General features: G+C 42.5%; 2 protein-coding genes across 2 annotated transcripts in view; one reads left to right on the top strand and one right to left on the bottom strand.

Moving 5' to 3' along the window:
• Nucleotides 1-4,593, bottom strand: part of piga (phosphatidylinositol glycan anchor biosynthesis, class A) — a 7,234-nt gene extending 2,641 nt beyond the window's left edge. The window contains exons 1-6 of the mRNA XM_048238539.1: nt 4,431-4,593; nt 3,744-4,086; nt 3,553-3,608; nt 2,750-3,126; nt 471-603; nt 209-341 (exon numbers count right to left, since the gene is read on the bottom strand). Of these exons, the coding sequence (XP_048094496.1) occupies nt 209-341; nt 471-603; nt 2,750-3,126; nt 3,553-3,608; nt 3,744-4,055 (1,011 nt within the window). The 5' untranslated portion in view covers nt 4,056-4,086; nt 4,431-4,593. The remainder of the gene's footprint in view (nt 1-208; nt 342-470; nt 604-2,749; nt 3,127-3,552; nt 3,609-3,743; nt 4,087-4,430) is intronic.
• Nucleotides 4,594-5,422: 829 nt separating this feature from the next.
• LOC125291709 (E3 ubiquitin-protein ligase TRIM39-like) lies at nt 5,423-11,045 on the top strand. The gene is made up of 6 exons (XM_048238548.1): nt 5,423-6,023; nt 6,747-6,842; nt 7,022-7,252; nt 9,126-9,148; nt 9,523-9,626; nt 10,359-11,045. The coding sequence occupies exons 1-6, from the start codon at nt 5,628-5,630 to the stop codon at nt 10,859-10,861; spliced, it is 1,353 nt and encodes a 450-aa protein (XP_048094505.1). The 5' UTR covers nt 5,423-5,627; the 3' UTR covers nt 10,862-11,045.
• Nucleotides 11,046-16,161: the final 5,116 nt, after the last annotated feature.

The following is a 16,161-nucleotide window of genomic DNA, read 5'->3' as shown; positions in this document are numbered from 1 at the left end:
ACATCTGGAGATAGTTAGAAATTATCATTATAAGCTTCCTACGACTAACAGCACCACTGCTGGAAAAATGTCTAGGGGAAACACTGCTCACTAATACACTCACAGACACCAACACACCCACACCAATACAAAAGCAGGAATGCACACTAAAAAACAGTGTCATCCAGCCGCCCCCCCCCCCCCCTCTCTCTCACACACACACACACACCTGTAGACCACAGCTGGCTCCCTCCACAATGGCCATGCAGAAAGCCTCGGTCAGGGAGGTGTTGAGGAAGATGTGGCCTTGCACCAGAACATCTCTCACGTCCTTGTGGTCCAGAGCTCCCAGCAGACGCACCCTACACACACGCACACACACACAGATCAACATACACATATAAACAACGTAATAAAAACAAAGATATTCTAATAGAGTAAATAAGATGCAAACAAACACACAAACAGAGTTGTAAAAACAGGTGTATTACCGGTCATGAAGTTGGTACTTCTCCCTCACTTCCTCCAGGACTATTCTCTTGGGTCCCTCTCCACCAATCAGAAAGCACAGATCAGGGTGCTTTGCACAGAGCACTGGAATGATCCCGCCTAGTAAATCGATCCCTGAAACAATGTAGCAAGACAGTAAAATAAACAATCCCCACCACCAATGATAACAAAGCCTTCGTCCACCTGAACACACATTCATCCATGTCAAATAAGCAAAGCACCCAACATGCAGATACTAACATACCTCACTCTGTCTCTCCCTCACACTCACACATACAGAGACACATAGAGACACACAGACACACTCACTCACACACACTCACACACACACACACACACACACAGGACTCGGTGACCGGTGCAATCCTGACCTGGCGCTACTCTGCTCTCCTCAGCTGAGAGACAGGAGTCATGGCAACACACACTTATGTTATTATATCTCTAATGGACCAGTAACCAGAGAGACACAACTGAGAGAAAGTGTGTGTAAATGAGTGTGTGCCCTTGCCTACGCGCGTGCGTGCGTGCGTGTGTGTGTGTGTCAGATATTAGGTACCCTCTGGATGCACATCCCTTCTGCCAGAGAGACTAGCGACCTTTATCAACACAGAGTCATGTCTTCGCGGTTATCATGTTGCTGGCTAGTTACTGTACTCTTTATTATTACCACTAGCTCACTATCATACTCAAAAATTAGCATGCTACTGGCTATCATACTCAAAGATTAGCATGTCACTAGCTGCTTTTGTTATGCTACTGGCTATCATACTCAACGATTAGCATGTCACTAGCTGCCTTGTTATGCTGATGGATATCATACTCAAACATTAGCATGTCACTAGCTGCCCTGCACAAACTATACAGTAGTGTTATGCTACTGGCTATCATACTCAAAGATTAGCATGTAACTAGTTGCTTTGCACAAACTATAGTTGTTATGCTACTGGCTGTCACACTCTGAAATGAGCTGCCTGAGAGAACTAAGCGGAACTAACTAGACAACATCTACCTAGATTCACTCTGTGCACTTTTACTCAATAGCACCACCTAGAGGGCTATGGAGTGGACTGCCTGGACTAGACAGAGTTGCCCTCCCCTGGCAGGTCATTTAACAGTCTTGGAGACCTCAATGCAAGGGCTGCTTTGTGGCCTTTTTAAACATGTTCCCTGTTTATCCTATTAGGCTGGTCCCATTGAGATACAATATCTCCTCTGCCAGGGAGTCCTGATCCTTTGTGCATCAATCTGGATCTTGGAACGACCAGAGAGAGTCCCATGAGGATGACGGGGGAGCACAGAGAAGGTAGTGAGAGACCTGGCAGAGATCTAGTTTTGAGTCCAGCAAGTGCACTTTTGCGCGTGTCAAAGACGCGGTCCCAATTGTTGCACTTTTGCACTTGTCAAAGACGCAGGGTCCCAATTGTGGGACACAATTGCACACAAAAAACACAACCCCCCACACACACACACACACGTGTGCATTGATGACATCATTCTTGTCACGGCGCGCGTGCGGGACACAGACGCGGGAGCATGTCACAGCCTTTAGCCATTAAGTTATATTCCTGTGATCTTTGTACAACTAAAACAATCCTGAAGGCTCTGGACATTATTTTTGTATCCCATTTGAATTATACAGTTCTAACTGAGTACTTTTTGTTATTGGCACTATAATAAATCTGACTCTAATCTGACTCTAATAAATCAATTTAACATCTTCAAATTAATTTTAAAAGCACACACCCGATAATTCACACATAAGCACCCACACACACAGTTTCAAAGAAACAGTCAAACCAAAACTCACCTATGCATAATAAAAACAGCCCAGCAAACTCTTACACACACACACACACACACCAGTGTGCACACAGCTCTTACCCTTTCTGTAGACCAGACATACACACATAGATACACACACCACACCACACCACACCACACACCACACACACACACACAGCTCTTACCCTTCCTGTAGACCAGACATACACACATAGATACACACACCACACCACACCACACCACACACACACAGCTCTCACCCTTCCTGTAGACCAGACATACACACATAGATACACACACCACACCACACCACACCACACACACACAGCTCTCACCCTTCCTGTAGACCACAGCTCTCACCCTTCCTGTAGACCAGACATACACACATACACACACACCACACCACACCACACCACACACCACACACACACACACACACACACACACACACACACACACACACACACACAGCTCTCACCCTTCCTGTAGACCAGCCGGCTGACCACCACCACGGTGACGCGGCTGTCGTCGCGGCGGCCAGGCTCGGGGGTGAACTGCTCGGGGTCGACGGCGTTGGGGATGACGGAGACGCGCTCGGGCGGCAGGGCGGCGCGCAGGACCGTGTTCTCCTTGCTGGTGTAGGACACGCACACCACGTGGCTGGTGTCGCACAGCGTCACCGTCAGCAGCTTGTTGGTCAGCACCGAGCTGACGTCGGCGAAGCCGAACAGCGAGTGGTCCGTGAACACCGTGTTCAGGCCCATCGTCTTGGCGTGGAAGAGCGCGTCGTGCGCCAGCGCGGAGAACGAGCTGTGAGCGTGCACGACAGTCACGCGCTCCCGCACAAACACACACCTGAGGGAGGGATACACACACACACACACACACAAAATGTTAGATAGGACATACACACACAGTGTTACTTTGCAAAATGAATACATTTGCTGCTCTGCTCTCCTTGCACTATTGACCATCTTCCACACCATTTGCACTATATTGTAAATATATATAGTATATATAGTAACCGGAGGGTTGCCGGTTCGAACCCCGACCAGAACGGCTGAAGTGCCCTTGAGCAAGGCACCTAACCCCTCACTGCTCCCCGAGCGCCGCTGTAGCAGGCAGCTCACTGTGTCGGGATTAGTGTGTGCTTCATCTCACTGTGTGTGTTCACTGTGTGTTGAGTGTGTTTCATTAATTCACGGATTGGGATAAATGCAGAGACCACATTTCCCTCACAGGATCAAAAGAGTATATATACTTATACTTATACTGACTCACCTGAGAAGAGGCAAACTGTGGAAAACGGTGGTTGCTGTGGACTGGTTATACATCACCTGCACACAGAGCAAGATCAGAACAAAGAATGAGAGAGACACACACAGACCATGTTACTGAGGCAACAGTGATCTCCTCAGTAAATAAATGGTGTGCACACACACACTGAAAGTGTTACAGTGAGAAAGACGGACCTGTAGAGGTAAGTAGTACACTTTCAGTCCGTTGGTCAGGTAGCGGATCCCTCGCCGGTCGCCGTAGGCGTGCGTTGCAATCACGACCTTGTGTCCCTTCTCCAGCAAGCACTGCGAGAGCTGGTAGATGTGACTCTCCACGCCGCCCATGTTCGGGTAGAAAAAGTCCGAGACCATGCAGATGCTGTGTTTCACCGGCCCCGTGCGGCCACCGGCCGTGGGAGTGAGTGCGGATTCGGAGTCAGCCTTGTGAGGATGCGTGCGCGCAGTACGATTGTGCGATCGAGAGCTCGCCGTTCTCCGCTGTCCCATTCTGCCAACCTTCCAGACACTTTTAGATTCCCTGTAAGTAAGACAGAGATATACAAGTCTTGAAAAAAATTAAGAAAGCACTGTATAACCTTACTGGTAAAACAAATTAAGTCACACAGTTACCATTAGTTGCTGGTGGCATTCAAGATTTTGACAGGTAGCGTAAAACATCAACATATAGGCTAGATTTTTCCTCCAAAGTTCAGATTAACACAGTTATTAAATTGAGTTAAAAAATAACATATTTCCCATCATTTAAGACCAATCAACAGAATGATTACCACTCAGCAATGCAATGTAGCACAAGTTAGCTTAACAAGTTAACATTAGCTCAACATGAACAGAAGACAGTCGACTTCCGCACATCTAACTCACGGTTAACTTGCACGTAGCAACTGATTGGTGTTTCCACATAGTTTCGGAACAGTAAGCGTCATTGTATAGCTATTGATTTACAGTCTCCCGTTCATTTCTAGCTGATTTAACAGCCTATTCAGAAGTGAATAAATGTTGACTTCCGTATACAATCTACCGGTCTTCTTCTTTGCCATTGCATAATGGCGAGGAATGCTTTCTCGCCACCTGGTGGTAGGGAGTTGACTATTTCTCAATTGTAAAATGTCAAACTTACAGCATGGGAAAATCTGACATTACATTACATTACATTACATTTAGCAGACACTTCTTGACCAAAGTGACTTACATATGTTAGCTATATTACAAGGGATCACATTGTCCCCGGAGCAACTTGGGGTTAAGTGCCTTGCTCAAGGGCACAACGGTGGAAGCCAGGAATTGAAACGACAACTTTCAGGCGACTGCACGCTAGCCCAGCTCCTTAACCACTAGGCCTACACTACCACCGCCCCATAAATGAAATAAGAATTAAAACAATCAAATTAAAATATAAACCTCTTTTGTCTGAAATTCTTTCTGACAGCCACCACTGGCCATATTCAATTCAATCGAGACCACTTGACCAGTTGTTCAGGACATCAGTTATAGTAGGTATTACAAAGGTCAAAGGGGACTGGTTTTAAACAGGGAGCACACAGTTAATTTGATATTTCTATACACAGGCCTACGGTTATATGGTAGCAACACTTAACAATGCATTGCAAAGAAATCTGAAAACAGACTAAACATTCACTTTTAAATGTTATTTAAATGAGCACATTAATTGACAGAGCAAGACAGACATGATGTTGAGCCCTTTAAGGTGCCCTATTCTTTTTGAAAGCAGACCCAGACTCTAATCTCTCATGTGCTCTCATCATGTGCAACCGTGTAAACAGCTACGTTACCCACCAATCAGAGCCAATACACCATAGGTCCTCCCCCAGACAGGAAGAGCTGAAAGAGGAAGTTGAACTGGGTGATAGATCGTCATTTTACTTTATTAAACCCAGATAACCATAGGTGGCTATACAACAGGAACACCAATAGGAAGGGCTATATTTATGTAATATGTGATGTAATAATATTCTGTATTATAACATTCTGAGTTTTTCCTGTAAAAGTTAGAGCAAACTTACAAGTTGTTTCAACTGAAAGACATTTCTTTGAGAGTAAATGGCTTCTAAATTAGAAGAGGATTTTTCCTGTCCTGTGTGCTGTGACATCTTCAAGGATCCCGTACTCCTGTCATGTAGCCACAGTATGTGTGACGCCTGCCTGCAGCAGTTCTGGAAGTGCAAAGGGTCCAGAGAATGTCCAGTCTGCAGGAGGAGGTCATCAAGGGAGTTTCCGCCCCAGAATCTGGTTTTAAAGAACCTGTGTGAGACCTTCTTACAGGAGAGAAGTCAGAGAGCTTCAGCAGGGTCTGAGGTGCTCTGCAGTCTACACAGTGAGAAACTCAAGCTCTTCTGTCTGGAGGATAAACAGCCTGTGTGTCTGGTGTGTCAGGCTTCAAAGAAACACACCAACCACAAGTTCCAACCTGTAGATGAGGCAGCAGCTGACCTTAAGGTGGGTGATATTCACAATGCATAACAATGATGTCATGCTAAATAACTCTAACTAAAAAATCTGAATATCTAATCCTTGTCCCTGAAAGTAACTGTAATGTTCAACACACACCAGTAGGTGGTGCTGTTTTCCATTCAGTTTGTCACTGAGGTTATTCCCCCACCAAATCAGATAAGGTTATTGCTGCACCATCCCAAAACCAAGCCCTGTAAATTATTTCTGTTTTGGCCACAATCTTACATATGGTTCCTTTAAGGATTAAACCAGAGGAGGTCATTTTCAAGTGCTAAAAATGGGGTAGCTTATACTGTAGGACCATGAAAAACATAGTAGCTCATTGTATGGACATTTAGTTTCTTCTACTATTATCCTGTGGTAATTCATAGCTATAGTCTCCTCTGCTCTGTAGCTTAAATGTTATTCTATTGCTGTAGCTGTATCTCTGTAACTTAAATGCTATTCTATTGCTGCAAGTCACTTTGGATAAACACGCCTGCCAAATTAATACATGCATACATGTAGTTTACAAAGTGCTAGTGTCATAGATACATATTATACATACTGTAGGTATCAATTATTTGTATGTATCTATGAATATACAACAGTGGCACCTTGTGTGCTAAATGAACACACACATTGTGCTGTTCTGACATTGAATTTCAAGTTCCTAGCAGCTAACAGATAGTAGATAAAATATATTTGTCATGTTTGTCTATATTCCAGGAGGAACTGAACATTCGACTGAAAATGTTTCAGAAGAATCTGCAGGACCTTGAAGGAGCTAAACTCACCTATGGGAAAACAGCAGAAATAATTAAGGTGAAAATTGATGTCAGATATTATTGGAACATTGTTTTACTAAAATTCACAGATAATGAATATTGCAGATATACTCGGCCAGTTCCAGGGCCTACACAGAGAGACGTAGGTTAGATTTGCATGGTCTCATGTAAATATCTGCGTAGATTCTTCCATTAACAACATCTATGATCCAGCAGACTCAGACCCAGCACACAGAGAAGCAGATCAATGAGGAGTTTGAGAAGCTTCACCAGTTTCTACAAGATGAAGAGGCAGCCAGGATAGCTGCACTGAGGGAGGAAGAGGAGCAGAAGAGTCAGATGATGAAGGAGAAGATTGAGAAGATGAGCAGAGAGATCTCATCTCTTTCAGACACAATCAGAGCCATAGAGGAGAAGATGGGAGCTGATGATATCACATACCTGTTGGTAAGAATCTGAATATATACAGAAGGAGTTGTTTCTTGGACAGCACAGACATACACTCAATTTGAAAGAGTATTTTTTTTCTTTTGGTAATGAACTAAAGAAAATGTTTATTTATGAAAATATGCAAATAACTCTCTCCTCTGGCTCATTCACTTCTATGGGTAAGTCCCGTTCTGATTGACAGCCTGTCTTAAGTAGTAGAGGGCGGAGAAAAGCGGCCCAGCCACAGCCACAGCCAATCAGAATAGAGAGAGATAATAATGATGCTTCATTTGAGGGACTGCATGGTTACACTTGCTGTATACACATCAGAACAGAAAACTGAGTTACGCCCCTGATCCACTAGCATGCGATGCGAACACCGCGACGCAGTATCCCTATTCATGTCTATGAGAAGCGAATTCCGCACCCGCATAGGACTCTCGCCCCTGATCCACTAGCACGCCATGTGAATTCCCCAAATCGCGACGCTACCCTCCATGAAGACGCTTTGATGGGCGTCCCCTTTTGTAGATGTGTGGTAATGGCAGGGCAAGAGCAGGTAGCCTAGTAAACAACCAAACAAAATGTTTCCCTTCACTATTTTGAAATTACCGAGGGAAAGTCACATCTATAAATTAGTTTGCAATTTGGGCGGACATTTCAATCATGAAGTTATCCATGTAGGATTCTAGCCACACATCATACAAACGCGGAAATGTAGACACTGCTATGATTATTTTTTCTCACCTGACACGTTTCTGTACGTAGGCGGTAACCACACTACCGGAAAATTAGGTTTTGTTTAGGCTACGTGATGATGGACCTCCCCTGCGTTTTGCTCTACTATTGGATACTCGCCTCGCGATGGATGGATTCATTTGCATAAAGTTGGGGATTGCTGAACTTTTGACGCCACGCAGCCATTAGCACTCGTCGCCGCACCGCATACCCAGAGTCCTATGCGGGTGCGGAATTCGCTTCTCAAAGAAATGAATAGGGATACTGCGTCGCAGTGTTCGCATCGCATGCTAGTGGATCAGGGGCGTTACGGCTCCCACACACAGCTGCGTGCATCGCGTTGCTGGAGACGCATCCCATTCACTTTAAATGGGCTCACGTGATCCGTTGCCGAACTGAATTGTGGGTCCGTCGCGTCGCGTTTCTCCCACTGCTCGCGTTGAGGAGTTCAGCTGTTGCTGCACCGACAGACGGCACTGGCCAATCAAGCCAATCTACGGACGGTATCAACCAATCACATTACGGTTTTACTTCGTAAATCGGAATCCGTAACGGCTCCCACACACAGCTGCGTTCCGTCAATGCATTCCAGTGGGTGTTCCCGACGGTAGCTATGCAAATGACTTGAAGTAAAACCGTAATTTGATTGGTTGGTGACATCCGTCGATTGGCTTAATTGGCCGGTGCCGTCTGTCGGTGCAGCAACAGCTGAACTTCTCAACGCGAGTGGCGGTAGAAACGCGACGCAACGGACCCACAATTCAGTTCGGCAACGGATGACGTGAGACCATGTAAAGTGAATGGGATGCGTCTCCAGCACTGCAACGCACGCAACTGTGTGTAGAAGCCGTTACACTAAATTGCATTTACATGTAAAGTGATTGTCATCATGTCAAGCTTGTTTAGTCTGATGACTTTGTTACCTTTATTTTAGTGAGGTGCTGTGATTGATGACGTAATGTTAGCGAGATAAATATTTGAGGGAAAACCTTGAGGAATCTCATCAACACTCAAACATGCAAATTGTGAAATGAGAGCGAGATTAGTCATACTGTGTTTTATTGCATTGATATGGATTGTATTTAAAATGATTATGAGTACTGCATATTGTGTATAATATTGTAATATTGTATGTTTATGTGTTACTCTACAGAACTACAAGAGCACAGTGGAAAGGTGAGTGATCTGCTCCTGTCTCTCTCTTCTCAGTGGTTCTGAACCCAAACCCACAGCAGCACTAGCCACGTTTACTTGGACACTTTTAATCCGATTAAAAACGGAATAACGGCTCAATCGGAATAAAAATACCTGATCTGTTTAGACGCCATGTATACGGTCATTTGGATTGCCTGCTGTATCTTCTCAACGAAAAGCAGCTCAACAACGGCTATTCCGATTAAAGAATCTAAAGCGCTTGAGAGCACCTGATCGGAATAGAACATAGCCCATGTAAACAGATGGCACGGATTTTTCAATATGAATAGTTTAATCAGAATGACAAAAAAACTGTCCATGTAAACTTGGCTACTGACTCCTGAATGTTATTCTAGAGCCCAGTGCACACTGCAGGATCCAGAGAGGGATGCAGGAGCTCTGATCAATGTGGCAAAGCACCTGGACAACCTGAAGGTCAAAGTCTGGAAGAAAATGATTGGTCAGTATACATTTTTTTCTGTTTGCTTAAGCACATTTTTTGTAACTATGGCTTTTTTTGTAAAACTCTACACACAAATAGGAAAACCTTTCACCCTACTTCTTCACCTCCACGTCCTATTCTTCAGCCTCCTCTAATTCTTACTCTTCTCACTCTTCCTGCTCCCTCTATTGTACCCATTGTACATGACCTGTGGCTTATTTATAGTGCTTAGGCTGATTGTTTTCACATGAGAAAGTGTGCCAGAGAGTTGGCAAAATAGTGAAAATAATAGCCATACATGTGTATAGATTTGCTAGGAGTGTGTTGATCATTTGGAAATTAAGTGTAAAGCATGAGTTGTGTTTACAGTTCCGCAAAAAAAAGTGCTGTGCAGTGAATTGTGCCTACAGTTGTGCAAAGTGTGTGTTACAAAATTGCAAACGGAGTGCAAAGCAGTGTTTGTGCTTTTAGTTTTACGAACTCAGTGAGTAGTTTTGCTATAAGTATTAATAGTTTTAGAAATTGTGCTATAAGAATCACGGTTGTGTTTAAGCATTCAGAAAAAACTGTAATACACACAGTTCTGTTCCAACATTACCCCCCCCCACCCCACCCCATACCACAATTATTAAAACATTTAATCTACTCTTACTCTATTCTATTAGTATTTTATATCTGGTTTAGATTTCATTTCAGTGTGAGATTCTGAGTGTCCTGTGCATGTTCATGTGTGTGTTCTTTTATCTGCAGCTCCTGTGACTCTGGATCCCAACACTGCACACCCAGATCTCATCCTGTCTGAGGATCTGACCAGTGTGAGATATGTTAAAAATAACCCACAGAGGTTTAATACATATACCAGTGTCCTTGGCTCTGAGGGCTTTAACTCTGGGACTCACTGCTGGGATATGGAGGTTGGGGAGAACACAGAGTGGTCTGTGGGTGTGATGGCAGAGTCTCTCACGAGGAAGGGAAGCATATACTCCAGGCGTGGGCGGTGGCGTGTGGTGTATAGAGATGGTGAATATGGAGCAGGTGCTCCTCCTCATGGTGACACTCGCCTCACAGTGAAGCAGAAACTCCAGAGGATCAGAGTGCAGCTGGACTGGGACAGAGGAAAACTGTCATTCTCTGACCCTGATAATAACACACACCTACACACTTTCACACACACTTTCACTGAGAGAGTGTTTCCATACTTTAATACTCCCTGTAGTCTCTGTCCTCTGAGGATCTTACCAGTGAGTCATTAATAACAGCAGAGCAGCATTGATGGAGCTGATGGTGTCTCTGACTGGACTCTCATAAGGCCAGTAGGTGTGATGAGGGTGGAGGTCAGATAGGACAGATTAATGGATAATAACCATGTGTGTGATATTAGCTAATGCTATGTAATCAGTTTAATACAGTTTAATAAAACAAAATTAGACTTTTCAATTGTTTTCCTTTATTGAATTTAATGACTTGCCTAAGCTACACCAAATGTGCCCATAACATTACATTACATTTAGCAGACACTTTTATCCAAATTGACTTACATATGTCAACTGTATTACAAGGGATTACATTGTCCCCACAGCAACTTGGGGTTAAGTGCCTTGCTCAAGGGCACAACGGTGGAAGCCGGGAATTGAACCCACAACTTTTCAGCTACTGCACGCTAGCCCCGTTCCTCAACTACAGTACACAACACTAACATGCTAGCATTCTGCTGATGAATGAGGTCATTGACATTTTTGAAAGGCTTTTTAAAACTAAGTAAGCGACTTTTGTCGCTATTGTCTCAGAGTTTGTATTTTCTTTGTACCCCCTTTCGAATGCAACATTCAAATTACTAGACAGTAGATACAAAATGATATCCCGGGAAAAATGTGTTTGAGGGGTACAGCTCCATAGACCTCCATTCATTCTGCACTCACCTGCAAGCATCCTCACATAGAAGGAACTGCAACCAGTTCAGAAGTTTCCCCGAGTGAAAGTTCTCCCCTTATTAGACATTGTCTGCACATCACATTTTTTTTACAAAACAGTACATTGATTTTCAAAACTCTAAACACATTTCTCTACTTTTGTCAAGTCAAGTAAAGTCAAGTTTATTTATATAGCGCATTTCTTACATAGAGGTCATTCAATGTGCTTTACATAAACAAACAAACAAACAAACAATAACAAATAAAAGCATAGAAGGGCAATATAGTCAAAGAATAGTTCAAAGGGTAAAGATCATAAAAAAAAAAAAAAAAAACACACAAGGTAAAATCAGTGAAAAATAAAGAATAATTAGTAAGCAAAAAAAAAAAACAAAAAAAAACATACAGACATACAACCCCAAATCAGAAAAAGTTGGGACGTTGTAAAATGCAAATAAAACAAAATGTGATAATAAACGTCTCATAAAGGCATATTAAGCAGCAAGAAGGACATAGACAACATATCAAATGTTGAAAATGAATATTTTAACTATTTCATGGAAAATATTGTTCATTTTGAATTAGATGCCAGCAATATGTTTCAAAAGAAGTTGGGACTGGTAATGTTTTCCACTGTGCTGCTTCCCCTCTTCATTCTTCCTCATCAGACAGGTCTGGACTGCAGACAGGCCATTTTAGCCCCTGGACTCATTCCTTAATGCAGTGCCATCAGAGGTCCAAAAGACCACAACCATCCAATATTGTTTTTCAGCTCTATCCCTTGTTTGCAAAGATTTCTCTGGATTCTCTGAATATTTTAATGATAATATGCATTGTTGTGTCCTTTTTGCTAAACTAAATATGAGTTTTTGAGATTTGCAGATTATTACATTCTGTTTCCATTTACATTTTACACAATGTTCCTACTTTTTCTGATTTAGGGTTGTAGTTGCCTCCTTTTTGCAATCTCAAGGCTCTAACTTTCAAAATACACACCCAAGAAACAATTGTTTAAACACATCTATCGGGTGTGAAGACACTTACTTAAAACTGTAAGCTCAACTGTACTTCACAATGTGGAGAGAAGTAGGACTACTTAATGTATAGGTTTGGTCTTATGTGTTGTTTGGTCAGTCTATTATTGTACTTTATTCCACTGCTTGGTTGAATTTCCCATTGTCCAACGTAATTTAGAACGACCATTAACCGTATGTTATTTGCACACCTATAAGGTAGATCCATTTGTTTGGCCGTATCACACTTGTATATTAATTCGCCGAACTTGTTGTGAAGTTTAAATGAACTGTCACGTTGCATCCGAGCTGTAAAATGCAGACGTTCAGAACATGGCAACATTGTAGCATATGACGGAGGTGGCTTTTAGCTAGATGGATGAGAGCAGGCTAAGTAAAATGGCGATGTTTCAAAGCTAAAGTTCATCAGAATCTTGGGATACGCCCGCTTGACAACGGGAGAGATAGAACTAACGACTGGCCTTTGGCCGTAGCTACCATCCATTTAGAACTAGTAACGGCAGTTTGTCCTGCAAGTTGAGAAATTAGTTGATATGTGTGTCGGAAGAAATTAGTTCTACAAACAAGATAGTTTTAGCGATTAAAACGTTTTAATTGTAACAGGAAACTAGAAATGTAATGCCAGAGGAATTACAATAGTGGATGGAAAGCTGCTGGCTTAATGTTGGTGGGGAGATTCCTGGGAAAAAAAAACATTGGATCACTTAATCTTTGAGTTCATACAAACCCTCGTACCAAAAAACCTTGTGTGTCAAGGCATTCTTGAGATATCACGCTCAGAGTATTCATGGACTTGACCTTTGACCTTCAACATCAACTCACTTCATCTTTGAGTCCATACAAACACTCATACCAAATTTCAGGCATGTATGTCAATGCATTCTTGAGATATCACGCTCAGAGTATTCATGGACTTGACCTTTGACCTTCAACATCAACTCACTTCATCTTTGAGTCCATACAAACACTTGTACCAAATTTGAAGCATATGTGTCAAGCTGTTCTGGAGATATAATGCGCAAAGCATGAGATATGGCTGTGGCTTTTATTTTGACACACGTCGGACAGTAACAGAGTACTTTACTTGAGTACAGTACTTGAGTACAATTTTGAGGGATCTGTACTTTACTCGAGTATCATTTTTGGGGAGTACTCATGACTTTACTCAAGTACATTTGAGAGGCAAATATTGCACTCTTTACTCCACTACATTTCTATCCATAACCGTGAGTACCCGTTACTACTTCTAAAAAAAAAGGAAAAAAGAAAAATCTCGGAAACCCTCAATTTGTGGTTTCCCTCTCAAACGTGATTGGATTGTGCAGGCGCCACTGATTGGGACAGCCTATCAGCAATCACCTTCAGCTTTCCGCCAAAGTCAACTCCATGGTCAGATTTAGATAAGAGACGAAACCCTAGCAGGTCCATCCACAGGTTGGCACAGGAATGTGCCAACCTGTGGCCCCACCTCGCCAGACTATTTAAAATTTATGAACAAGTTAATGATAGTTTTCGCTTCAAGTGTTTCAATTAAAAAATAGTATTTTGTATTTTAAATACATGTATTAGAAATACTGCCCATCCCTGGCAACATGGTAAAAAGATGAAAATGACTTGATTTTACTTCCAATTCCTTTTACATTCTCCAAGGTATTAACATTAACATTAACATTAACATCATAACTCCATGTAGGACGTTTCTGTACATAAATGTAAGCACTGTGGCAGTAGTAATGCAATATTTAGAAAATGTAGGCTACTCTTGTACTCTTGATACTCAAGTACTTTTAAAAACAAGTACTTCAGTACTTTTACCTAAGTAGACATTTGACTTTTACTTGTACTTGAGAAAATTTAGCAAAGGGTATCTGTACTTTTACTCAAGTAATGAAGCTGTGTACTCTGTCCGCCTCTGCACACGGGAAACACTTAAACAGGATGTGTAGTTTTAGGGAGCGCCAGATTGTATGCATTAGAAGATGAGACAGGTGGATTCACAGGTGACACCTGTGCCAGTGTTCTGATTAGCCCGGGAACTACTCTGGGAGCTTAACGAGCGCAGCTGGCTTTAGGCCATTATGACATCACAGTCATTCAAGTCTATGGGGGAAAAATGAGCTTTTTAACATTTTTAATCCCCTATTTCTCCAAAAGTATAAACTTTTTTTAAAATCTGCCCCACTCCAGACCTTCAGAACGGTTATTTCAACATGTCTGTACGTTAAGCGGTTAGAGCCGCAATCATTCTTGAAAAGGTAAAAAGAAAAGGTTATAATAAGAAGAAGCCAGGAGATTTCAAGATAGTGGATTCCATGCACTATAATAAACACAACGGAAGTGGTAATAGTGGAATAAGCGGGATAATGGACTCCACGGTGGTCCGCCGCTTCACAACCTCAACCGTGCATTAATTTCTGTGAACAGACCACCGTGTCATCCATTATCCCTTACGTAAATTATCCTCTATTCTTACTGTACTTGAGCAATATTTCTGAAAATGTGTTCTGTATTGAGTACATTAGTATGCAACTGATTTAAACATAATCAGAACATATGATGGATGTGTTTGTGATATGACAAACAAAATAGTTTTTATAAATAGTTGTATAGATTAGGGCAGCCGTGGCCTACTGGTTAGCGCTTCGGACTTGTAACCGGAGGGTTGCCAGTTCGAACCCCGACTAGTAGGCACGGCTGAAGTGCCCTTGAGCAAGGCACCTAACCCCTCACCCCTCGAGTGCCGCTGTTGCAGGCAGCTCACTGCGCCGGGATTAGTGTGTGCTTTACCTCACTGTGTGTTCACTGTGTGCAGTATGTTTCACTAATTAGAAGTGCAAAAAAGCAGAAAAATGCAATGTGATATACAAAGTATAGTTGGTGCATAGACAGGCCAAGATATACAGTGCAGTGTAAACAGAAGTATACAGTTGGTTTACAGAAGGTGGCTTACAGTAATATAAATGAAATATAAAATATGTGCAGTGCTGTATTAGCAGTAACCTTAGAGCAGAATAAATATAGCTATGTAGTATGAAAAATGTATGAATAACATATAGAGATATGTGCATTGTAGTAACAGTAACACTATAAGAGTAAGAACTAGATGTACTGCAGAGCGATACAAAATATGACCGCCGCCCAGTCCAGCACATGTTTTCCACAAAAATAAGTCACGCTTGTCAAATTGTGTTCATTTCCTACTTTGTTCCTTTTTTGTGTGTTTGTAATTGAGTGTGTGCAGAGTGTGTGGTTGTTTTTGCGTATATGTGTTTTGTGTGTGTTTTTTGAGTGTGTGTGTGCATGTGTGTGTGTCTTTATGTATGTATACATAAATAAAGCAAATCAGGGAACCACCTACTCTTTGCGATAAGTGCCATGGGATCTTAGTCAGGAACTCAATTTAACATTCATGCAAGGAAAACATCTCCTGCAGTACAATGTCCCTGTCACTGCAATAGGACATTGGGATTGATATTTGTTTGGTGGCTTTTGGCCACAGGGAAGAGTGCCACCTACTGACCAGCCACCAACACCACTTCCAGCAGGAACCTACTCTTCCAAGTACTATCCAGGTACTAACTAAGCCTGCTTAGCTTCAGTAATTCACCA

The sequence above is a fragment of the Alosa alosa genome, chromosome 3 (assembly GCF_017589495.1).
Source record: "Alosa alosa isolate M-15738 ecotype Scorff River chromosome 3, AALO_Geno_1.1, whole genome shotgun sequence".
In the NCBI taxonomy this organism is placed as follows: domain Eukaryota; kingdom Metazoa; phylum Chordata; class Actinopteri; order Clupeiformes; family Clupeidae; genus Alosa; species Alosa alosa.
The sequence above is the reverse complement of the archived record's forward strand: the minus strand, read 5'-3'. Positions and strand labels throughout refer to the sequence as shown.